At 43.1% G+C, this 23,074-nt stretch overlaps 2 protein-coding genes across 6 annotated transcripts in view; both read left to right on the forward strand.

The window, feature by feature from the left end:
• Positions 1–369: 369 nt before the first annotated feature.
• On the forward strand, positions 370–5,788 carry fam3a (FAM3 metabolism regulating signaling molecule A). 3 transcript variants are annotated; one of them, XM_062392305.1, is made up of 10 exons: positions 370–638; positions 1,289–1,320; positions 1,427–1,534; positions 1,931–1,954; positions 2,067–2,193; positions 2,535–2,593; positions 2,679–2,729; positions 2,849–2,933; positions 4,017–4,143; positions 4,640–5,788. In XM_062392305.1, exons 2-10 carry the CDS (start codon positions 1,308–1,310, stop codon positions 4,727–4,729), a joined length of 684 nt encoding a protein of 227 aa, XP_062248289.1. In that variant the 5' UTR covers positions 370–638; positions 1,289–1,307; the 3' UTR covers positions 4,730–5,788. The 3 variants fall into 3 exon arrangements, with proteins under 3 accessions (XP_062248289.1, XP_062248287.1, XP_062248288.1); XM_062392303.1 differs by having other exon boundaries at positions 376–638; positions 4,631–5,788; XM_062392304.1 differs by lacking the exon at positions 370–638 and adding an exon at positions 670–864 and having other exon boundaries at positions 4,631–5,788.
• A 1,911-nt stretch (positions 5,789–7,699) lies between these two features.
• Positions 7,700–23,074, forward strand: part of wnk3 (WNK lysine deficient protein kinase 3) — a 36,859-nt gene continuing 21,484 nt past the window's right edge. For all 3 annotated transcript variants that reach the window (XM_062391875.1, XM_062391877.1, XM_062391876.1), the window contains exons 1-2: positions 7,700–8,261; positions 16,293–17,462. In XM_062391875.1, the coding sequence (XP_062247859.1) occupies positions 16,734–17,462 (729 nt within the window). In that variant the 5' untranslated portion in view covers positions 7,700–8,261; positions 16,293–16,733. The remainder of the gene's footprint in view (positions 8,262–16,292; positions 17,463–23,074) is intronic.

Here is a 23,074-nt window from a genome sequence, read left to right on the forward strand (position 1 = left end):
ATATTTTCATTAATGGATGAAACATCAGACATTTATTTCGGAAAAATACTTTTTGTAACAGTTTTATTCGGCCGCCAGTAGTGATGGCGAGATGAAGCTTCATGAAGCATTGAAGCTGTCCATCCAATTGGTTCACGGGCCGAAGCTTCACTGTGCTTGTGTTACTAGGGATAACATTAAACTCATGTACACATTTTTTATCTAAGAATTACAACTCACGAAGTTTTGAACGTCACCACATACGTCACCAACCCACTCCTCGATACGCGCTTCACTACAATCTTCCTGGATTACTCGACACATGCTTCGAAGCCTCGACACACAACTGGCCGACAGTTCGTGAACGCGGCACAATTAGAAATGTTGGTCACGTGACCGTGCTCGCGCAGCCTCGGTTTCCGCAGACCGGAGATCTGCAGTTTCACCGGAAGACAAATGGGAAAACTGCAAACATTCACCGTGACACCTGCGTTACCTTCTCACTGAGCGTGTTCAAAGTTCATTTATCTCATTAGAGGCTCGATGAGGAAACAGCGGAGGAAATAAAACGAGTCTGTGCCGTCCATTACATCACCGCTGAGGTGACGGAAAGCAGACGATACCAGGCGGAAGTGGAGGAGTTGTGCCCCCAACAGCAGGTAAGAGACCTGTCGAGTCTCCTGTTTACTGCACGTCGGTAGTTCGTCTGTTGCAATGAGAGGTTTCTCTGTTGTTGGGACTAGTTTCGGCTCGTGTCCCGACACACCTCCGCCCCTCAGAGCCATCTTGTACTGTAGATAAACTGAAACTCTCCTGCGAACGTGTACATTTTAGACTAAACTTGTACTATACCGATATTGCTCAAGACTTGAATTTCTACTATAGGTAAGCGTCCCACATTAGTTTTAATGAAAATGTATTGTTGACAGCAGTTCTCTAAACTAATACCCGCTTGTTTGTTTTTTACTCAACTTTATTTCCATCTGTCAGCGTCCAAAAGTGACAAAGTTGAATATGGAATCACATACATGCAGATACGTCAATGACACAAACAAAAAGATAGCAAAGGATAATGTAGAGTATTATCAAGTGTTCAGTATTTTACATGTGTGATGAACTTTGTAATACCTTTCAAATACCTTCTATTCATATTGGTTAAAACATCTGTTATAGTAAATGGACTTTTTGACTCAATTAGGCTTCCAAAATTGTACGTTTTTTAAACATGGCTGCCATTTACCCCACCCTACTGTTGATTCTAAGTCTTGACACTAGGTTTTGTTCTCATTATTATTTCTTCTCCACCCAGGTCTATGAGACGGTGAATCATGAGATTAACAGGTGGGTTTATTTCTTTATTATCACATTCCAGTGGAATTTAGTCGGTCTGGTTTCAATCCCATGTGTGGTTGGACCTGAACTGGCACGTCCTGTTTTTCTCTGACAGGCCCCCTGAGAGTTGTGGCCGTGCTTCTGCTGGTAGGGCTCACATGGCTGCTGGCAAACACTTTCTTTGGAGAGGATAATGGCTCAGCTGTGCGACATTTCTTCAGTGGTAAGAGAAATTAATATTTAAATAGAATTGAATTGATTAGTTGATTGACAGGACATTTTTTGAGCTATTTATCAAACAAGATGGGCAACGTTCTGTGGTAGTCACAGATGCCTGTGAGGAATTTATGGGGGCTGGATATTGAATATCTATGGGTTTTATAAGGTTGATCACGCAAAACAAGCACTTCGATAATGTAGCCACGGGTTCTGGGAAGTAGTTATTTGAGACACATGTGAAAGACTACAAAAGGAAGTCAACAGTTTTCAGTAAAAACCCAAAGGTCAAATTTGAAGTGTTGGTCTGTCTAGAAATAACATAGAACACCATTCTTAAATTATACATTATCACTTTGAATCTAAAGCTGGTATTTATAACGTTTTCATTTCTTTTTTTCAGGTGCAAGTGAGGAGCCAACTCCAGGTAAATAGTAGGAACAGTATGACATGACTCTCTGGTCAAATATCATTTTGATAATGTCGCATTTCTATCTTCCTTCTCATATCACCACTGACAAACTTTTTGCATGTTTCAGCCGAACCCCATCCTCGCAGGTATAAATGTGGACTTTCATCTCCCTGTCCCCCAAAACATTTGGCGTTCCGCCTGGTCTCCGGTGCTGCCAACGTCATCGGTCCCAAAATCTGCCTAGAGGACAAGATGTAAGATTGAACGCCTTCTCTCCATTAGTCTGTGTTTGTCCTCCCCCCGCTGTCTCCTTTGTTTGTTTGTTTGGTTTTGTTTTCATTCTCTGTTCCTTTTTTCCTCTGTGCTGTCATAACCAGGCTTCCAGATCTGTCTGGGGAGCTGAATGCAAGTATTCTTTCAGTCTGTCTGTCTGTCACCTCTTTGGTTTTGTCTGTAGTCTTTTATTATCGCTGGTCTCTTCTTAAGTGCCTGGTAGCTAGTGGACATGTGTAGATTCATGTGTACGAGGTAACACAAGAGTTCTCCTAACGTGCTTTCAGGTAGCGCTTCAACATCTCGTGTTTATGTCACCCAGGTTAGTGAGCAGTGTGAAGAACAACGTTGGCCGAGGACTGAACATAGCTTTGGTGAATGGTAAGAGAGGCAGCCTTGACTCTTTGCTCTAAATATTTTATGCTCTTGTTAATTTTGTTTGTTGACTGATGATTCTTTGGTTCAGGGGTAACAGGAGAGCTCTTGGAAACAAAGAGCTTTGATATGTGGGCAGGAGGTAATTCAATCCATGCACATGCACAGTACACGTGTGTCCCATATTTCATTTGGTACTTAAGTCTCAACTGTAACTACCCTTAAGTCAAAGTTCACAGCTGCTTTGATGTTCATTCTCAGATGTTTCTGACCTGTTGAAGTTCCTCCGACCGCTCCATGAGGGAACACTCGTGTTCGTGGCTTCTTTCGATGATGCTGCCACAAAGTAAGAATCCATTTCCTCTCACGCCTGGGACAGCTTTATGGCTTAGGTGACAACAACTGGCTGAACTGCTGCAGCTCGCATTGCTGTGTTCATACCACCTGCATGTTGACTGGGGCCCTGCCATCGTCCGCTACAGACATTGAGTTTGCTTTCGATATTGGCTGTCGCCATTAACAATCTTCCAATGGTGATAAGCCGTCCGAAGAGAGGGCAATTGTAACCAGACACCAGCCACTTTGTTTACCCACATTGAGGAAGATATGTTGACATGTAGTTATGTCAACATTAGCTTAATTCTCTGACTTTATAGTAAACATGTGACCTCTTAGCTTCTTGAATAATATATATGCAAAATTGGTAAAAACAGCAATATTTATCTGGTTTTGTTTAGTATGTCTGTGACTTATTTGGATAAAGCTTATAAACTGAAATCAGAGAATGGTTTTATGTAGTGTTGCTGGTGGTACATCAATACGACTTTCAACAGTTCTCCCTGCCTTTGTTAAATATCACACATGAAAGATGCCAAATCTCAGGATGACACAGCGTTACACAGAGGCGTGAACTGCATGTGTCACACAGGCAGTTTTGCTGCTTTGACCTGATAATATGGGTCACAACATGTTGCAATGGCACTATGTGCCAAGTGATGGAAACACCTCAAATTAAATTCAACCGACAAATTGTTAGTCGTAGATATTTCAAGCAATTACATCTCTCCAAAAATGATTATGTAGCTTCGCTAGAAAGAAAAAGCTTTTAAATAGCAGAACAGCAGCAGAGCTTGTGTCCGGCCAGATTAATAAACCAACAGCTGCTTCCTGTCAATAAATCCTTGTTGCAGTCAGGAATGATAATGTGACAGTGTGGTTGACAGCGTGCTGTCAGAATGTTTTAATTTTACATTTAATTACATCTGGTGGCTGAGTCCTTAGTTACCAAACACTAATATTACTTTCAGAGTAACAAAATGAGCATAACCCTAACCTGACGTTGAAGTATTATAAGGACCTCATTCATTTCAACATAAACTTTGACCTTTGAGCCCGAACCAATAATTAACATGCCACCGTGCCCTGGCAGGATGAACGACGAGACGAGACGACTCTTTGAGGAGCTCGGGAGCACGGCTGTGAAGGACCTGGCCTTCAGAGACAGCTGGGTGTTTGTCGGTGCCAAGGGCATCGAGAACAAGAGTCCTTTTGAGCAGGTATGTTGCAATTACTACCAGAACATTTTCTCACCGGACGATAATATCAATCCATTTTTTTCAATTCACAATGGCGTCATAATTAATGAAATGCAGGAGAATGAATTAATTGATGAGAAGAGAAAGTCTTGTTATTGTTGTAGCTTTGTTTAATACTGTGGATAATAGTACTACATTTGACAACACGTGATGAAGGGTAACACTTCCAAATACCAGAGACAATGTTATTTGTAGTAGTGATGTTCACCAGTTAAAGTTCCAGGACATTGTGATTATAAAGTATACACTGGAAAGCTGTGTTGCTGGTTTGTGCCTTTTTTATTCATCAACAATGATTATTATTCATTTTCTGAACTCTGTCACGTTTAGCATAATCGAAAGGCATTTGATTATTACTGTGCACATTATTATTATGAGCAGCTTCTATCCCGTTATAACCTGGTTTTGCTTAAATTGCTTCGGTTTGTCTTATGTTTGTTTCCATAAGCGCATGAAGAACAGTAAGAGCAACAACAAGTACGAAGGTTGGCCTGAGTCTCTGGAGATGGACGGCTGCATTCCTCTTCGACCACCGCTGGAAGGATAACTGTGCCATGCCTTCCATCACACTCACTTCACTTGCACCTGCAGAGGCAGCAGTGGATCCAGATGACTGTTAGAAAGCTAAGGAGCTGCCGAACGACTGAAAAACCCAGAGCTTTTGTGCCACGTAACCTTTTTTGAATTTTTCTTCTAATGGCAGAAAGGAATGCTGACTGAAAAGTTTGTCTACGGACTTAAGATATTTATAATACCTGGAACCTATTGTGCCACTTTCGAGTTGGTAAAGAAACTTGAGAGGCCGTATGTTGCATGACCAAAAAGTAACACATCTAGTGAATGAATACAGCTGGAGTAGGTCTTCCAAAGTCATTGACACATCTCCTGTCTTCAAGTCTGCCTGCGGGGTGTCACTGTGAGTTTGAGTGACAGGATCATGAGCTGTCGTAACCGGCAAATGGAAACCTAATCCACATCAGCACCAGACAAATATCTGAGGTCCACTAGTAGTTTTAAAAAGTTTTGCTACGGTCCTTGTCTGTGTGGAGATTTTATATTTAAATCTGTTGAAATATGTTTTCATCCCGTGGTATATACAAGGCTATGATATTGTTATGCATAGTGGTAGATGTCATTTTTTCCTAAGAACCCGTAGGACTTACTGCTTGCCACGTTTACAGGTTCTTTTAAACAGCAATTATTCATATTACTTCGATTCAACCTATTTATTTCATGACTTTTATTAAAGACATTGCAGACTGATCGAGTGGATTCATTCAACACTGCCCATGGTTTTATTGTTCTCATTTTCCCACAGAGTGCTTTGTTTAAGAGGTTCAGCCTAAATGTGTGTCTGTCTTTGCTTTTTCATTTTTTGGGGAATGTATCCACCTGGCATTTTGCAAGCCGAACGTGAAGGAAATATTCAACGGATGGAAAAACTAAAGATTATTTATGTATGTTTAGAAGTCCATTTCAGCTGCCTTTTCCTGGATTACGTCATATTACCTCCAAGTGTCATTGTTCTTTCTTAACAAAGCATCCAGGTCTGTGTTTATATTGTGACAATGTGGATGAATAATAATAATAAATGAAAAAATGTCCAGGAATTGTGTGTGTGTCTTTTATTTTGGAGGAGTGGTCGTGAGTCAGCTGAGGTTCTTGAAGAAATTCACTAGAGGGCGACACAAGTCCGAGTGACAGTGGGGTTACGCGGTTCATTCCGCCCGGGGCTTGTTCTTCACCCAGCACATGTCAGGCTGTGGATGAACGCTGCGGACCACACGTGGCGGAGTCCGGGTTGATCAGTGAAGTCAAAGGCAGCTCAGAACCGCGCGGATCACGATGAACCGCCGACCTGTGGCGGGGTCACGATAAAACAAAGAACCATTCCGTGCTACCATTGACATGTGTTGCGGGGCCTTCACGTGTCGTTGGAAAAAATGTGTCATTGCGAGTTGCGTGTTCGCCCAACGACCCCAAAAAAACGAGAACCATATTATAAATACATTTACAGACTTAATTGTTCAAACAAAAATATTAGAGTAAAGAATGTTGGAAGAAAATGTGATCAACCTTTACTGAAAATGTATTGGAAATGTTTACTGAATTCATTGATAGATTATTGTCAAAAATATTCATACAAATACTCACGATTCCATATACTCATACTGAGCAGTAAGAAAAGTAAAAATTATATTTACCTCAGTGTTTCTATTATATGCTACTTTATACTTCTGCTACTTAACATTTTATTGCCATTTGCTTTGTAAAATGTCTCTCTTTGAATACAAAAATTGGTTAAGATGGATAACATCCTGTAATTTACTCGATTAAACTATAATAATACGGATTTATTTGTATGGTGGTTTAAAAAAAACTTGACAATGTAATTCAAATACAGAAATACGTACACACAAACATATATATTCAGAATATGAACACTGTTATATTAAGTGATGGTAATGAGGAAAGATGGGGGCAAAGACCTTTGGGTACTCCTGTGCAGTAACTCAAAATGCAGCCTGTTGCATGAAATGTTCAGATTTCCTTTGTGTCCTGACCTGAGTAAAAGATGGCATCTCTATGGTTGGGTCCAGGTATTTGTTATCATCCCTTTGCTCCCATGTTTCCTTTTGTTCTTCTACTCTTACATGTTTACAGACATCTTTAAACTGTATCGTTATATCATATGATTACAAATTTTGTGGGAAGAGAGAACAATAAAATAAAATTAAATAAATTAAATTAAATTAACTGTGCTGGCGGTGCGCAGTTCACATCTGCGCAGGAGGTTTGCTGTGGACTTCTGCGCAGGAGGTGCGCGGTCCACTTCTATGCGGGAAGTGCAAAATTGACCATGTTAAAGCCCTCAAAAAATCCATTCATTTGCCTGAGAAAATATATAATAATCCATACAATTTCAATAGCACTGTCTGCCAGTGCCTGTCTGTCCTCGGGCCCTAATAAGCCCAACGATTTACAATATATGTATGGGAGATATGTGTACTCCCATACACATATCATCGCCCCTTATCATATCATATCTTATGTTGACGTATCTTGTTATAACTTATCTTGTCTTGTCTTGTCTTGTCTTGTCTTGTCTTGTCTTGACTTGTCTTGTCTTGACTTGTCTTGTCGTATCCTATCTTATCTTATAATATCTTTCATATCTTGTCGTATCTTATTTTATTGTATCTTTCATATCTTGTCATATCCTATCATATCTTATTGTACATCTCATATTTTGTAGCGTCTTATCTTATCTTATTTTATCTTTCATATTTTGTCGTTTTTTATATTATCTTATCACATCTCATCTCATCTCAACAGTGGCGGCTGTAACTTCGGACGCACGTGAACGCAGCACCACAGTCATATAAGAAGCGGGTTTACAGGCTCCAGCATATGGTCTGTGGATTAAACACGTTGCGCTGCTGCCCTCTTGCGGTGGATTGGCCCAACTGCTGCTTCTATTCAGGAGGAAGATGATGAAGATGAGCCCTGTGGCAAGTGGGGGCTGACAGGCGGAGCGGCTCAGTCCACACGCGAACCTGCTGGAGGCCGCCGGAGCTGCGCGCTGTAAATTATGTACATAAGTTACTGACTGATATATTCGGGCCAACGCGTGAATGTTCCGGCCGCGCAGCGAGGCTGGGAATCGGTGAAGCAAACGGCCCAAGCGTCGCTGGGACTGGAACACACGTCCGCCAAGTGCCCCGCGCCCGCCTCCCCCCGCACGCACGCCGGCCGAGGCTCGACGGCTCCGCTGGGGATCCTCACACCGACTCCGCCGCGAGAGAGCGAAGCCCGGGTGAAATTGAAGGAGGAAAACAAACGGACGGGTGTTTTTTTTTTTTCTCCGATGGGTTTATTTTTGTAATTGTATTTTTTATCAGCATCCGCAGGTGTGGAATCTTTTTGTAGAGACAGCAAGCTCGTTGTAAATCCAACGTTTGTAAATAGCTGCAGGAATAAAGAAGTGAGTTGTCCGTAGCTGTCTGCGCTCACCGGCTTTTTTAATTTTTGCTTTTTAAATACATCTACGGACCGACCGGCTACCATGTTGCATCGGGGTGAGTGATGTTTGTTGTTATCGTCTATCACAGATTGTAAACAGTCATTTCTGTTGATTTTGCCTTTGAATCAAAGGCTGTGATCCCTCATGAGACACAATTAACCTCATTATCCACTCGGTCTCTTATTGGGTGTTTGTCTTCTCCTGTGGCGGCTTATCAACGTGAAATAAATCAAGTGAAATCCCTCCAGTCAAGTGCAAGCTTTGGGCTGACTCACCGACAGGCCCACAGACACCACACCGTCCATCCCCATCCCTTGGACGGTGTGTTCGGGTCCCTGCAGACCAGGCAGGGTGGGTGGGTTTGACAGGGGGGGTTTGTTTGATTTGTGGCGGTGGACTTGGCCGTCTCAGACACAATGTTCTCGCCCTGCACGGTGACTGTACTCCTGTGTCTTCCAGCGTTGGCATCGCGTTTATAGGGTCAGCTGAGCTGCATGCCAGCCAATAGCTGCACTTCATGGTGCCTGCACATCCAGGCACCGCTGTGTTGCATACGCTGTAGCCTATAAATAACGTGCATTAATTGCATTAAGCTTCAGAGACACGTAGTGCTGCAGGACCGGTGCCATCGTGGGGTCTTCGCCTTAAACAGTTTGCACAACATGTCTCCTGTAAGTAGCGAAATCACATGAATTGATAGCTTTTTAACGATTGCTTATGGATGTCCATAAATTATGTATAACGCTAAGCATAACCTCCCCAGCTCCTGTATTGATATTCTACATACATAAGTAAAAACGTGGTGTCTGATAGTCCCACTGAGAGCAATAGTGAGTTACTCAAAACATTAGAGAGGAAGCTTCCTCTGCAGAAAACAGCTGACAGCCGCTGAACGGCTCAAATCACCACTGATCTCCGGCTTCTCCACCCTCCGTCAAAGTTCACACACCGTTTGCGGGGATGAAGGCGGGGATCAGTCGTTGATATGAGCTCCAGGAGAAGTAAAGCCACTTTTGTACCATGTAATCCTGATTCATCATTGGTTGATTAAGGCGGCGTCCTCTCTCACCTGGATTAGAGGGATCCTCTGGTAGGGGGCTGGTGCTGCCCGCTGAGGGGAATAAAAGAGAACAAAAAAGGGGGAGTTAGATAACACATGTGCTCTCTGTATCTCCCTCTCTTTCTCTCTCTCTCTCTCTCTTCTCTCTCAGTGAACAGAACTCTGTGTGTGCTACCTACAGTCCACTCTCCCATGCTTGACCTGGATTGGACAAAAGTCCTCGTTGTGATTTTCAGCCTTGAGTTTCCCCTAATGGGGAGGAGAACAGTCGTTGAGTGTTTGATTCTAGTGGTCCAGCTTTTGATATTCTTCTCATCAGATCGGCCCAAAAAGCGCTGTCGAAACCGAAGACACACGGGGAGGCAGCGTGTTCTCCACCAAGTCCTGTGATGGTTGAGAGGAGGGAGCGGTTCAGGAGCCGGTTTGAGGTTGTTATCCTCTCTGGTTCGAGTGCACACACTTTGATGCTTTCCAAGGTGAACCCCTCGATCTCCTCACTATAACACTTGATTGTGGGTTCCTTCTCTTCCCTCAGTGTGCATGTTGCACAGCGCTCCTCCTGAACCCTGTCATTCATTCGATCACCTCTTGTTTTTAATTGCGACTAAAGCGCAGACAGAATGTGTGTCCTTTGAAGGGTCACACCTGCCACTTACAGTTATGTGTCCTGGGGACGACGTAGGGCCTTTGTTTTGAACCTGGTCAACAGCTGAGCCGCAGGGTTTTACAGGCAGTCCTGTGATGCTTCACATTTGGGCCTGTTTGAATTCTGGCCTGCAGCTTTCAACCTGTGGAACCTCTGCCCTCACTCCTCCACATCTTCTCTTTAAAGCTCGGTGGGACTGAAATGGAAAAAGTGGCACATCAATCATCTGGAGGAAGGTTGTTGTATAGTTACAGGCAGGCACTGCTCTGAATATGGTGCAGACTTCTAGCAGCAGCAGCCAACTAAGTTCAAGCAGACTTTTCATAACTGTCAGTGTATCTGTTGAACCGAATGATGAACAAAGGGATTATATGTAAACTACTGTAGCTGGAAGTTGATGAACAATCCTACATGCATACTTCCTGATAATACCCTTGTTCTATTATAACTTTACCCCTGAGCTCAAGTTGAGCTGTTGCACCTCTTTTAGGTTTACATTTTGGCTTGTATACTATTAGTAATAGGCATATACATTTGGAAAAGTGTTTAAAAGAAAGAAAATCTGCTCTAAATATTGGCATCCATTAGAGCGGCTCAATAGTCCCCTTCAATTCAATCAATCTGCACCAAATTCCACACACTCGTCATATCAGTTCCCTAAATGTGCCGGATTCTTTTCTTTTCGAAGTATTTCCTGGCAAAACTCCCAGTTTGGCCCCTTATCCTGAGTTGAATGGGTTCTTCCCTGACACACTAAGGTTCGTGGAAAAAGGTTGTTTTTTGTGTATGTTTTCAAACAAACAAACCAACCAATAAAACAGTTAGGTAAACAATCAGAGGATACTAATCCTGAAATTCCATTAGATTTATTTTCATCATCATTTACTCAGCTGATTGTTTTGATGAATCATTTCATCCACCTGTTTTCGGAAAATGTCCGTCACATTTTCCCCAAGCTCTCATGCGCGGACACTCGCGTTACATGAGCAGCGAACTCGACACATCACATTAACACAATTTGTGTGTTTGTGCCACGAATCGGTGACACTGGACACAGCAACGGAAACTGTTCCTATGCTAATGTAATCACCTCGTGTTTTCAACCTTGTCCAACGACTAAAAGCATTCTTCCTCTCCTCTCCTCTCCTCTCCTCTCCTCTCCTCTCCTCTCCTCTCCTCTCCTCTCCTCTCCTCTCCTCTCCTCTCCTCTCCTCTCCTCTCCTCTCCTCTCCTCTCCTCTCCTCTCCTCTCTTTGCACAACTGTAGCTGCTTTTGTCAGGGCAGAAATGTAGCTATAGTCACTGCTTTCATTCACACAAACATTGGCACATATTTTATCAGGCAAAATCCCACCCAGCCCCCTTTTTTGTCTGTGCCACCCCCCTCTCTTTATCTCCCTCTTGTTCTCTTTCACACACACATTTTTTCCCACCCCTTCTGCTCGCCCCCCTCGCGCCATCTCTCCTTCCCTCTCTCCCTCTCTTTTTGAAACTCTGCTGTACGCCTGCTCCCACCGACTACAATCCCTTCCTGTCCCCCTCGCCACTTTTGATTCACTCTTTTCATCTGCATGTCCCACTCAATTGCAAAAAAATGCCACTGTCTGCGTGCACACACACACACACACACACACACACACACAAAAACAAGAGTCCCCTGCCTCGTCCTTTGTCTGCCTGCCTAATTTTGCAGCAGCAGTTTGGTTCCACGGGATTAATGTGCATATTGGGCCTCTCTCTCTCTCCTCGTCTTTATTGGGCTCAACAAAGTTCCAGCGAAAACAAACATGGCTTCCTGTGGATTTTTTTTAGAATTTAATAGAAATCACATCCCTTGTAGTCGTGAGGCAAAGGTGTCACAACGATGTTCACTGCACATGTCAGAAATGCTTAGGCAGCTGCAGGTGCTCTCACCGTGCAGGAGCCTCACAGAAGCCTGGAGGGCAGGGAGAGTGCAGCACATCATGTGTTCGGTTCTCATGTACTACAGCCACGATGGACGAGTTAACAGAGAAGGATTTCCGACGTGTGAGTCTGACGCTCGCTGGAGACACTTTGCAGCGGAAGCGAGATGTCACAGTTTGAGCCACAGCGTAGGTTATTCGTTATCCACAACTTTGATTCACCACGGTCGCCCACATGGCCGGTTGCTTGGTCATTTGGCCGTTGTCAGGAAATTCCTCTTAGCATTCTTTCATTGAAAGCGGACATGCTGTTCTGGTGCCAGTGAGGCTTTGCTTTTAATAGATACATACATATGTGTGTGTTGGTCCATGTTTTAAAAAGTGTGAGATGGAGATAAGGCGTGAAACCCAGTTTGTCCGAACCTGCTGTGTGAGTCGGTATCACACAATCTGTGTGTGGGTGTGTGTGTGTGTTTGAATGGTCGACTGGGTGGGTGTGAGAGACAGTGATGGGTTGGAACGTGTTTGATGTACTGTGATAACTCTGTCCGGTATGTGGCTTTCATGGGAACTCCTTGCCCTGGGGACATTGGCAAATAAGCTCCTGTTTAAAGGGCAACTTCCCTCTCTTTATCGCCTGTTGTTTTTCCCCTTTTATGCTCACCACATCCTGTTAGCCTTTACCTTTTGGGTCTCACTGTACACTAGAGTACGCCCCCTCTGGGTCACCCTAACACAAACTATTTTCCTTTAGCTAAGTATTCATAGAGTAGAGCAGCGATCTGTTCTCTATCACTGCTGAAATGAGTGGTTGATTTATAATTGAGACAGTTTTGATAGTTTTAATATATAATATGTAACAATTCTAAAACAGACCTATGTTGTTTATGTTGTAAACTTGTTTACTGACCTGTAGGGTTGCAAAATTCCGTAAATATTCAAAGTTGGAAACTTTCCATGGGAATTAACGGGAATATACTTACTGTATTTACCTTGTCAAATACAGACATAAATATAAACATTTGTTTTGTCATGATTTGAGCCCTGAGGAAACTTTGGGCACTTGACTATATGCTTCTAGATCTGTGTCATTCTTAACAAAGGTCTTTGCATAGTATTTGCAAATGTACACAGCCTTTCCTTCTACATTGGCTGGGGTGAAATGTCTCCACACATGAGATAGTGCATGTGGAATTGTTCTCTAGAATAAGATGAGTAAAAAGCTTATGCAATGCCAGAGATATAAATAGTTGGCCAAACAATTGGAATCGTCTTTACAAATATTTTACAATTGATGGATAAATGAATAGAAAGAGGCTAGATGGACAGATGAAAAATCCTCAATCAGCATGCTAATATATTTTCCCCAGTAATCTCATCGAAATTTGCCGGAAATTTACTGGAAATCCCCCCCCCCCCCCCCCCCCCTTGCAACCCTACTGACCTGATCCAAAATGTTCTCAACAATATGACGAAGGAAAAACAAACTGCTAGCCAGTGAGCTGTTTGTTCATTCCAATCTTTTAACGACGCGAATGGAACTTAAATACTTTACCTCATCCGTGAACATTATTTGCGCCTGAGTCACGTCAAGTAGATTTCATCGGCAACGCGGATGGTGACAACATCCGCGTTGCCATCTATATATATATATATATATATATATATATATATAATCTATATCGATATTCTAATTTTAAATGACAGTTTAACTTAACAGGTGGACCATGTTGATTTCATAATTAGTTTTGTTACATACTGTTGTGCGGTGTGGAGTGTGTTATGAGAGGCCATTGGCTTAATCCTAATTAAAGTTGTTTCTCAGTGGGTGTGTCTTTGTCTCTCGGGAATGTTGCCGGACTAGAAACCTCTCTTGTTCCTCAGGAGCCTCTAAGCAGTTGGTCCATATCGGCCCAATTGTGTTTTTAATTTGATTGACAGGTACTAGCATTGCACGTCGGACTCCTTTGCTTTGAGCCTGGAGAGACAACAGGCCTGATGTGAGTGCTAATGACTGCAGCGTTATAAAGGAGATAAAAGCTCCTGGGGGCCGCTAGACGAGCCCCTCGTGGTCACGGTGGGCTTTGCTCATTAGAATTGAAGAAAAAGTCTAGACTTCATGCTGCAGCTTCGACGGAGGCTGTCTGGCAGGGAGGAGCGCATTACAGGGGCCAAGACTGTACTTGTGAATACCTTCATAGCTCAGAGTGCTGTAACCTTAGACAGGAGTCGGGGGGGGGGGGGGGGCTAAAAGCAGTAGTTCTGGACAATCCCACGTGGTCATTAGTAAAGTAATACATGGCAATTGTGAATTAATATGCAAATTGTCCTAAGGCCCAAACGCACCTGCACTTTTTACTTTTTCATTAGCAGCACCATTTCACTCCCAGGACAACCACATTCCTTCAGTGCAGCTTTTTGTTGTTGGCCTGCATTAGCGTCTTCTCTTCCTGTCTGTTCAGCTCCCTGATACATGCCGACTTTACTGCTTTTGCCCAATCATCATTCCACCCTGTCTTGTATGTACAAGCTCCAGAGTAACTTCAGACTCGTTGGGGTCCTCCACAGATCACTGTCAGCAGAAGGCAGTGGAGATACAACACCTGTATGAACCTAAAGCACACTCAAACCCAAACTGGGAATGAGTATGAATGTTTCACCTGCTGCTGCCAGAGGAAGGTACCGAGGACCAATTCCGGTCTCTTAGCACCGGGCCTGAATGGTTGACTGGGTACACACTGAGTTACACTGTCGGCTGACGCCTGCTCTGATGATAATCGTAATTCATAGTGTGTGTATTAATGAGCCCTTTGTTCTGGATGTGTGGCAGTCACTCCACTACAGTTGGGCAGTCCCCAGTCCCCCCCCCTCGTGTATGAATTATTCACACTCTACTGGCCTATAGTTCATCATCCATATTTAATGGTTGGGATTGTGTACTTCAAAACTGCAGCTTTCTGTTACTAATGGAGCTGTTGAACACAACTTAAATCACAAGATGCTGATGAAGGCACTGAGGGCGTTTGTTGACCATGCAGGCTCGGTCGATATTCTCAGGAGACTCTGGTTTGAGCTTCAGATTCAAGCGATCACAACAGCAAAACTTTTGTTTGGCAGAAGAAATATGAATACTGATATGAGTTTTGAAATACTCATATACATACTGGTAGTAGTTGGGCTGTCAGAGTACATAATTATCTCAGGTTACTTGAGCAAGCATCGAGGGCTGGGCGATATGACAAATATTAAATCAAGAAAGTCGATATTGACAATTATTTCAGTAATGTCACATTATTGTTAGAAAGAGTGATGTTTGTGGAGTTAAGCTTTTTTCAATGAGCAGAGAATGACGCACACTTGATAAAGAGCAACACATTTTACAAATCTGATCATTAATCTGAATTTTATGCTGTGAAAAGTCATCAGAGTTAAGGTCTTACAGACTTTTAGGTGGGCATTATTTATTTTAACACTCATTTAATGCTTCGTCTTTCGAGTTTAGAATTTTCTCATTTTTAGAGAACTGTTATGATTCATGCACAGTTTGTAATGTCTCCTTGCCTCGTAGTTGTTTCTCAACCATGCAGATATTATCACATATAACTACAAACAAGACCAGCGTGTTACATATACTGATATGTGAGCCTCCAAACACCCGGCTCATCAGCTTGGCTGTAGAAACTCTATACCTACATGTCTCTGCTTGTCGTTAGCAAGATCACGCAGCGTTTTGAGGTTTATTCTCTACTAAGCTACTTCACCTTACCTTCAACCATGTGGACAATTATTGTTATTGTTTTATTGCCCAGACCTACAATCAGATGTTGAAAACGTTTTTCTAGTGTCTGAAGTTTTAACCCTTTGTCTTATTAAAGGACATATTTGCACCAATTATGGAACTCCTCAAAATCTATAAAGATAAGCTTGCTGAATTAGCTTGACAGGCTATTCGAACTCTACGTTCTTTTTGCAAACATGAGCAGTGTTTGGTCAGAGAAGAAAAAGCTGGTGAAACAGTTGACTCCCAACTGGAATGTCTCAGCATTTCATGTCCTCCTGTCCAGTTTGATTTACTTTACATTTGGCGACTGCGATTCTCCTGTGTTGAAGATGTATTTTGTGAAGTTACAACTTGATTTCTCAATTTCAAAAGCCGAAGTCGCTGAACCCCGAACTGCCCCTGACAGCTGTGTGATTGATTTGTGATACAGAAAATGCTTTACATAGATGTACCGAAGGTGTGTGTGTGTGTCTCTGTAAAAGGCGAAACTGTACTTTAAAGTGCTATTAGTGGTCATCAAGAATGGTGAACCGCTAAATAAATACATATAATTTACAGGGCACCCTCTGACCTATTTAGAGCCAAACAGTGTCTGACTTGCGTTCTCATAGAGGGAGTGGAAATTGAAATGAACAACATGACATCTCTCCTCTGACTGTCTGAATATTAATGCAATGTTTTGTTTATGTCTTGCAGGGTTCACTTGAAGATTTTCACTCAACAGTTTGAAAGAAAGCTCTGCAGCTCCCCCAACAGATCTCTGATCGGGTTTGATTTTGTGAGAGCTGGGAGACGTGTGGCTCTCTTTGATTAGTGCTGCATCTATGTGGGCTCTGAAGAAAATGTAGGAAATGGTGAGGAGGAAAGTGAGGACAGAAACTATCATCCTGCAGCTGTGGGCTAACCCTTCCTTTTCTACGGAAAATCTTCAAAGAAGAGGAGAGAGAGAAAAGGAGAAGGGTCAGTAGATTGACAAGGGGAAGGCTTCAGGCATTTACAGCACTGGACGGACTGCCTGAGCGACTGGAAGGGGTGCGTGTGTGACCACAGAAGGACAGAGACGGGGACTGACGGAGGAGCAAAGGTTTGGAGGAGGCGGAGGAGGAGGTCCAGGAGGGGTGGGAAAGGCCCTTCCCAATGGCTACTGACCCAGGAGAGCCCACAGGCACTGAGGACTCCTCAGAGAAACCTGATGGACAGAGGAAAGAGGACACAGAGCGGGAGGGCCAGGACAACCAACAGTGGGAGAGGACACAGAGCAACCCGTCAGACCTCTCCTCCGCCCAGACTCCAGGGAGGAGAGTGGCAGGAGTAGATGATGGAGGGATCCAAGGAGGAGGAGGAGGACAAGGGGAAGCCGGCAAGGAGAGAGAGGAGACCATCCTCAAACCGATTTCGTTCTACACGCGCTCCCTATCAGTCGACACTGGTCAGAAGCAACTGAGGAGGGAGAAGCGCTTTTTCAGGAAGAGCGTTGAGGTTTGTGAGGAGGATGATGAGCCTGAGGTGACCCCTGAGGCTGCCCACAGTGCCCCGCAACTGGAGCTGCGTTCCTCCGACTCGGTCTTCACCAGCAGTGCCGAACAGCAGGGGGCTGATGCGACCTGCGCTGCTCTCTGCAACGACCCATCTTGCGTCAGCTCCAGTCAGGATCCTGGAAAGGATGTTCTTTCGTCCCTAGCCATCCAGAGGGGGAAGGAAAGGGACCGTGAGCTGGAGGAAGAGGCCGAGATGAAGGCCGTGGCCACGTCTCCTGGAGGAAGGTTCCTCAAGTTCGACATAGAAATTGGAAGAGGAGCCTTCAAAACAGTTTATAAAGGCCTGGACACCGAGACCTGGGTAGAGGTGGCTTGGTGTGAACTCCAGGTAAAACAAACTCTTTAATTGTGATTTCTGATCTAACTGGTATAATAAACGGAAAGATGAAATAAACCTCAAATTATCAATGCATATAAAGAATCCAGACAACGTGAGAGCTGAATGTAAATCTATGGAAACAAATAATATATAAAAATAGAGTGAACTTCAAACCCAGCATTGTGCTTTGGAAGTGAATATCATTAGATGTGTCCCAGGAGCCCTTTCTCTCCAAATCTGGGAATCTCAGCATGTCGTCTGTTAGCTTTTCATACTGTGAGATGGCAGTTCAGTGGAGACCGGGGTGAAGAGGAGGAGCATCGCTTGTAGTTGAGTGACAACACAAAGTGAAAATGGAGGCTTTGCTTTTCTAGGGCTGTTATAAATAATAGAATTGTAGGCTGGGTGCACTTCTTGTTGTTGTAAGAGGATATCCTATTAGATACAGCATTTTCCTGCAATGGCCTGAATTCATTCATAAAACGTAAGGAGATTATTCACTTTAGGGGATTTTATTATTGGCACTGTGTGTTAGGTGAAGGGTTTCGATTCCAGGGAAGGGTCTCCTCTTTAATGAGGATTAGGGTCTCCTCATTGCTCTTGAGAATACACATCTTGTTTTTACGTATGTTCTCTAAACTTGATTACTTTATAGAAAATTGCTTTTAATCAAGCATATTGTGTCATTAATCAAGCAGTTGAACACACTGTGAAAGTAGAAGTTATTGTTCCACCTACTCTTGCCCAGTGTAATGAGGTTTGAAATGGAAATATTCATCTGAAAAGGAAGCTTTGAAAAGGGAAGAACGAATGTGGGTGTAACAACAGCAAACATCTATGTAACGAACCCTCACATTATTGCAGTAGGAGGGAAATAATGCAATATGATGCATGTTTCATACCAGAGCACTGCCGTGTTCATTATGCTCGGACGTAAGGGGAAACATTGTTAAAGGGTGCAGATTCAACATGTGGTGGGAGACAGACTTGTGGAGGAGAGAAGAAACGCATCTCTCTGACTCTTGGCCCCACAATAGAGAGCAGTGTTATGCTAAGCCCTCTGATTTGACTGCTGGCTTTGTGTGAGAAAAGTCAGTCATGTGTTTGGTTTGGAGCTAATTCCCAAAATAAGAGCCTTGGCTAATCCCTGAGACCAGCCTCTCTCTGTTGGACTAACAAGCAGCAGGCATGGCCCCAACACCTTTCCTGGTTTTACTCCAGCACGTAGTGAATCAGCCTCACATCAGCAGTCGGGCTCTGGTGACGGTATCTCATATTGCCAAGGATCCCCCAGCAGGCTCTTTCAACTGTGCTGCATTTAGCCTTGACTCAGGAGTGTGAGCAAACCTAAGCTGGTAAAAAATAAAAATTTAAAAGTTAAACAAGATTAGGCTTAAGCTGATTGTCGCAAACATATTGCATCTACGATATCCAATTTTCTCTCCACAAATGCATTGGGTCAAACTAAATCCCACGATTTCTACTTGTCATCACATTAGCCATTATGGAGCACAAGGACATTAATGGCATATTTGATTGTGTAATTATATTTCCTTACAAAGGCACATGACACAGGACAAGAGCAACAAGAAGGGCGTGCTAGAAAGAAAAGAGACACAGGGGTTGAAGGTGAGGGAGACACAGAGAGAGACGATGAGCCAAACAGAAGATTACCGAGGCATCCCTCCTGCTGAGCAATCGTTTCGCTAATGCTAAGTTACCACATGCAGGGAAGACACATGAACAAACATACTCAATCACACTCACACTCACACACAAACACACACACACACACACACACACACGCACACGCACACGCACACAGACAGAGCAAAGTGGCTTGGTCACACACCTATTGATAGATCCAGTGCAGGAATCTTGTCAGTCCGGTCGCTTGATCTGCACTTCCTCTTCCACTTTACCAAAGCTTTTACATAAGATGGAGGATAGTGATCAGAACAATAACAATAGGATGTAATTAGCTTGGTGTGGTTATAATGATAGAATTGATGCAAGCACTAATTTGTAATTTATAATAACTGGCAGTTTTTATAAGCCAGTGCATGTGGATGAATCTCAGTTAAGGGTTAAGATCTTGTCTACTTTTACCTCCACCGAGGAGGTTATGTTTACACCCCTGTCTGTTTGTTTGTTACTTTTTATGTTACTTTCTATTTTAAGATTACGCAAAAAGGACTTAATCGATTTCCAGGAAATCTGGTGGAGGGATGTGGTTTGGTTCAGGAAGAAGACATTAACTGTTGCTGCCGATCCAGATCACGGGGCGGATTTTTTTAAATCACTTTATTTAACACTGCAAGACCATTATTCAACAGTTTTCCCAAGAAACAATTAATGCTTCTCAAAGAAAAAGATCAGGCACATTAAGGGAACTGATATACTGATATATGTACTCTTAGGGCGATTCTTGTTGTCATTGTTGTGAAAGACACAACAAATTAAATTCTTTTGATCCTGAAAAAACTGTCGAGTTAAAAAGGCGGCTATTATTCAAACAGCAGACACAGACGACCTGTCCACGTTCCATAATGATACAGGATGATGTGCAACATATAGCCAACAACCGTTTGATGCTTTTGACGCTATCCCCACTCTCCTGTGAGACTGCAGCCTGGGAGCACCTACTTCCTCTCCTCATGTGTCCAAATAGACAGGGAAGCCAGGGGATTAGCTGTCCAAATGGAGCTTGAAAGAATGGCTAATTAAAGTTCACAGTGCGGACACCACCTCTCTTCCTTTCGCCCCCTTTCCCTGGGAATTCCACACCTAAAAGGGCAGGGCCATATCCCCCCTGCTGTGTCCTTACCATCCATCAGTCAAAGTAGATGTGTATGTATGTCTTGTGTGTATATATTATATTTCTGTGTTGCCGCCTGTCCGTCTGTGTCAACATGACACTGTATGCCAACCACCCTCTCTCTCTCTCTCTCTCTCTCTCTCTCATTCTCTCTCTCTCTCTCTCTCTCTCTCTCCATCTCTCCTCCATCACTTTTTGTCTGTGTGAGTGAGCATGCAGAGTGATCCAGGGAGTTAATTACAGTGGGTGCCTGTCCGGCGGGAACAAAAACCTTGCACAGACAGCACAACTCGGGCGGCAGAAATCAGACTGGTTCAACCCAGTCATCCCAGATCCTCCCGGCCCTGCCCGGCCCAGCCCGGCTCATCCCGGCTCAGCCCAGCCATACTCACAGAACTATGAGCACAAGAGCGGCATTCAGATCTGTATAACTAAAGTGCAGAAGGTTGCAATGACGATTACCACCTTAAGTACTTTAAATATATTCTTCCAGCTTTTTAGTTTTTATCTGCAGGTAAATGTCAGCGTAGGATACAGACTGCTACAAACACCATGCAGTGCTTCTCAGTGGCAACACGGATCCTTACGTAGAGCACCTGACACCTCGAGCACCTGACACTTCAAAGAGTTGTATTAATATTAGATTTCACCTCTGACAGAGTTGAGACCACTTGTTACCCTGTATAAAGTTGAGACCCCTCAGTTTGACAGCTGACATGATAATTTAGCCATTCACAAAATTGCGACAGAATCTCTGGCTAGGCCATCCGTCTGCCACATGTAAGAAGTGATAGATGTTTAGAGAACTTTATTAGCTTTAAGTCTTTAAACAAGTATTTTTTTCCCCAGTCATAAGTCCTTGGTTGAAACAACAACATCAGTCAAGGAAGGAGTGGGAGATTAACTTGATTACTTCTCCTAATGAAATACCAGTTGGCTTAGGCCAGGAAAAGCAGAGGCAGACTATTTATGGCTGCCTAAAATTAGTAGGGGCCACATTGAATCGGACCTAGAGCTGAACCGACTAGACCCGGATGGAATTGATCCAACCAAACTGACTAGACGCATGTTCAACTAGGGCACTAACAGTTGGCAAGTGTCCCTTGGGCTGTGTCCTCCCACCACCACGTTCATTACCCAACCGCTAACAGAGATTCAATTGATGTTGAATGTTTGAAACATTGACCACACAACACATAAGCATTTACTGTATAGCCTAATCAGAATTCAATACATTATGAGCACTAGTGATGTGATTATCATCTGAACCCTCTGAAGCTCCTTTTAGGATATTTGCAAAGTGGAACTGGTATCCTCTAATTCGTGTCCATGTAGAAAACTTTGTATTCAGACTTTTACTGACTAGACAGAGCTACATTAAATCAGCGAAGTAGCCTCGACCTCCGTTCAACACAGGCGCTGCAGCTATAAAACGTACACCCACCTTAAAAGAAATTGCTTGTGTATTTTATTGGTTACCTGGATCTATAGAGTTTGGTGAACTTGGCCCACTGGCCTGAGGTTTTAATCCCACATGCAGGCCAGCTCTTTTCCAGCTATCTATCTTGTTAGTCTGAGCTGTTGTAGCTTACGGTAATCTAATCCTAGCCACTCGCTACCTCGGATTTTCAGGCACTGACATGCTTACACCGACACTGTAGGGCAACAAATGCTACATACACCCTCATAGCAGGTCAAATTTCCATCGAAAGCAAGAATAATCCTGCCCTACATGTTGATAGTGATCTGAACCAAACTTATTTATCCCACTGCAGCTGAGGCACACTCCTCCTTTAAAGAGAAACGTCATCTTATGGAGTTAGTATGATATTTGATACTTATGCGTGTGTTTGCCAGAATAGACATTTTAGCACTCACATGCTTTGGTCCTCGTGACCCCATGTTACCATGTACCAAATGTGCTTGGTAAGCCATATCCTGCCTATTTCACCCTGTATTTTATGAGGCTACTTAACCTACAACTTGACCTCCTGCTTTACCAGATGTCAGTTCCAAAAACATCTCACAGCACATAACCAGGACTTAGCTGTAACTCTGTCCAAGTTGCAGCACTAAGAGCCCTTCACAGGCTTCCGTGTAACAGCAGCCTTGCAATCAACAACAACAATATCCTACAATTCAAACTATAAAAGGTATAATGGTCAGAATTGTATCGAAAGGGTATTTCTGTTTTGTATGAGATATCTGATGTTTCGAGGGGTTTGAAATTGTCCACACTATGTAGCTGTATTAAAAATATGAATGAAATCAATTGGCTTAATGCATTGTCATCCAACAGTTCCACAAACTAGAAGCTCCAACTAGACAGACACTCGGAGACCACAGACCTCCACGAGGATGACTGGCCACTTTGTCACCATATTATATTTTCTGTTTGCAGGTAAAACTTCTCTGATAAAGATGAAAGGAATATTTGTTACTGCAAAGTCATTTTGATTCACAAAATCCTGATAATCATCAGGATCCACACCAAAATTGACCTGTCCATAGATATTAGCAATACACGTGTCTAGTTGTTTTCATACATTTTTTGGTAAGATTTCTATTATCTGAGAAATTCACAAAAATGTTGAAAAATGCAATCGTAATGTAAAAGAAAGTGATGCAGATCTACACAACAGTTGAATTGGTTCTTTCCTATCACATGCATTATCTTTCCACCAAGTTTTGTGAAAATCCCTCTCGTAAACAAAACAAGAAAAAAAACATACAAACCAACAAAAAGAAAACAGGCAGGGGTGAAAACTGGTGATAAAAATGGACATATATTTGAAGCAGCATC

This window comes from Platichthys flesus, chromosome 7 (genome assembly GCF_949316205.1).
Source record: "Platichthys flesus chromosome 7, fPlaFle2.1, whole genome shotgun sequence".
Classification (NCBI taxonomy): Eukaryota; Metazoa; Chordata; class Actinopteri; order Pleuronectiformes; family Pleuronectidae; genus Platichthys; species Platichthys flesus.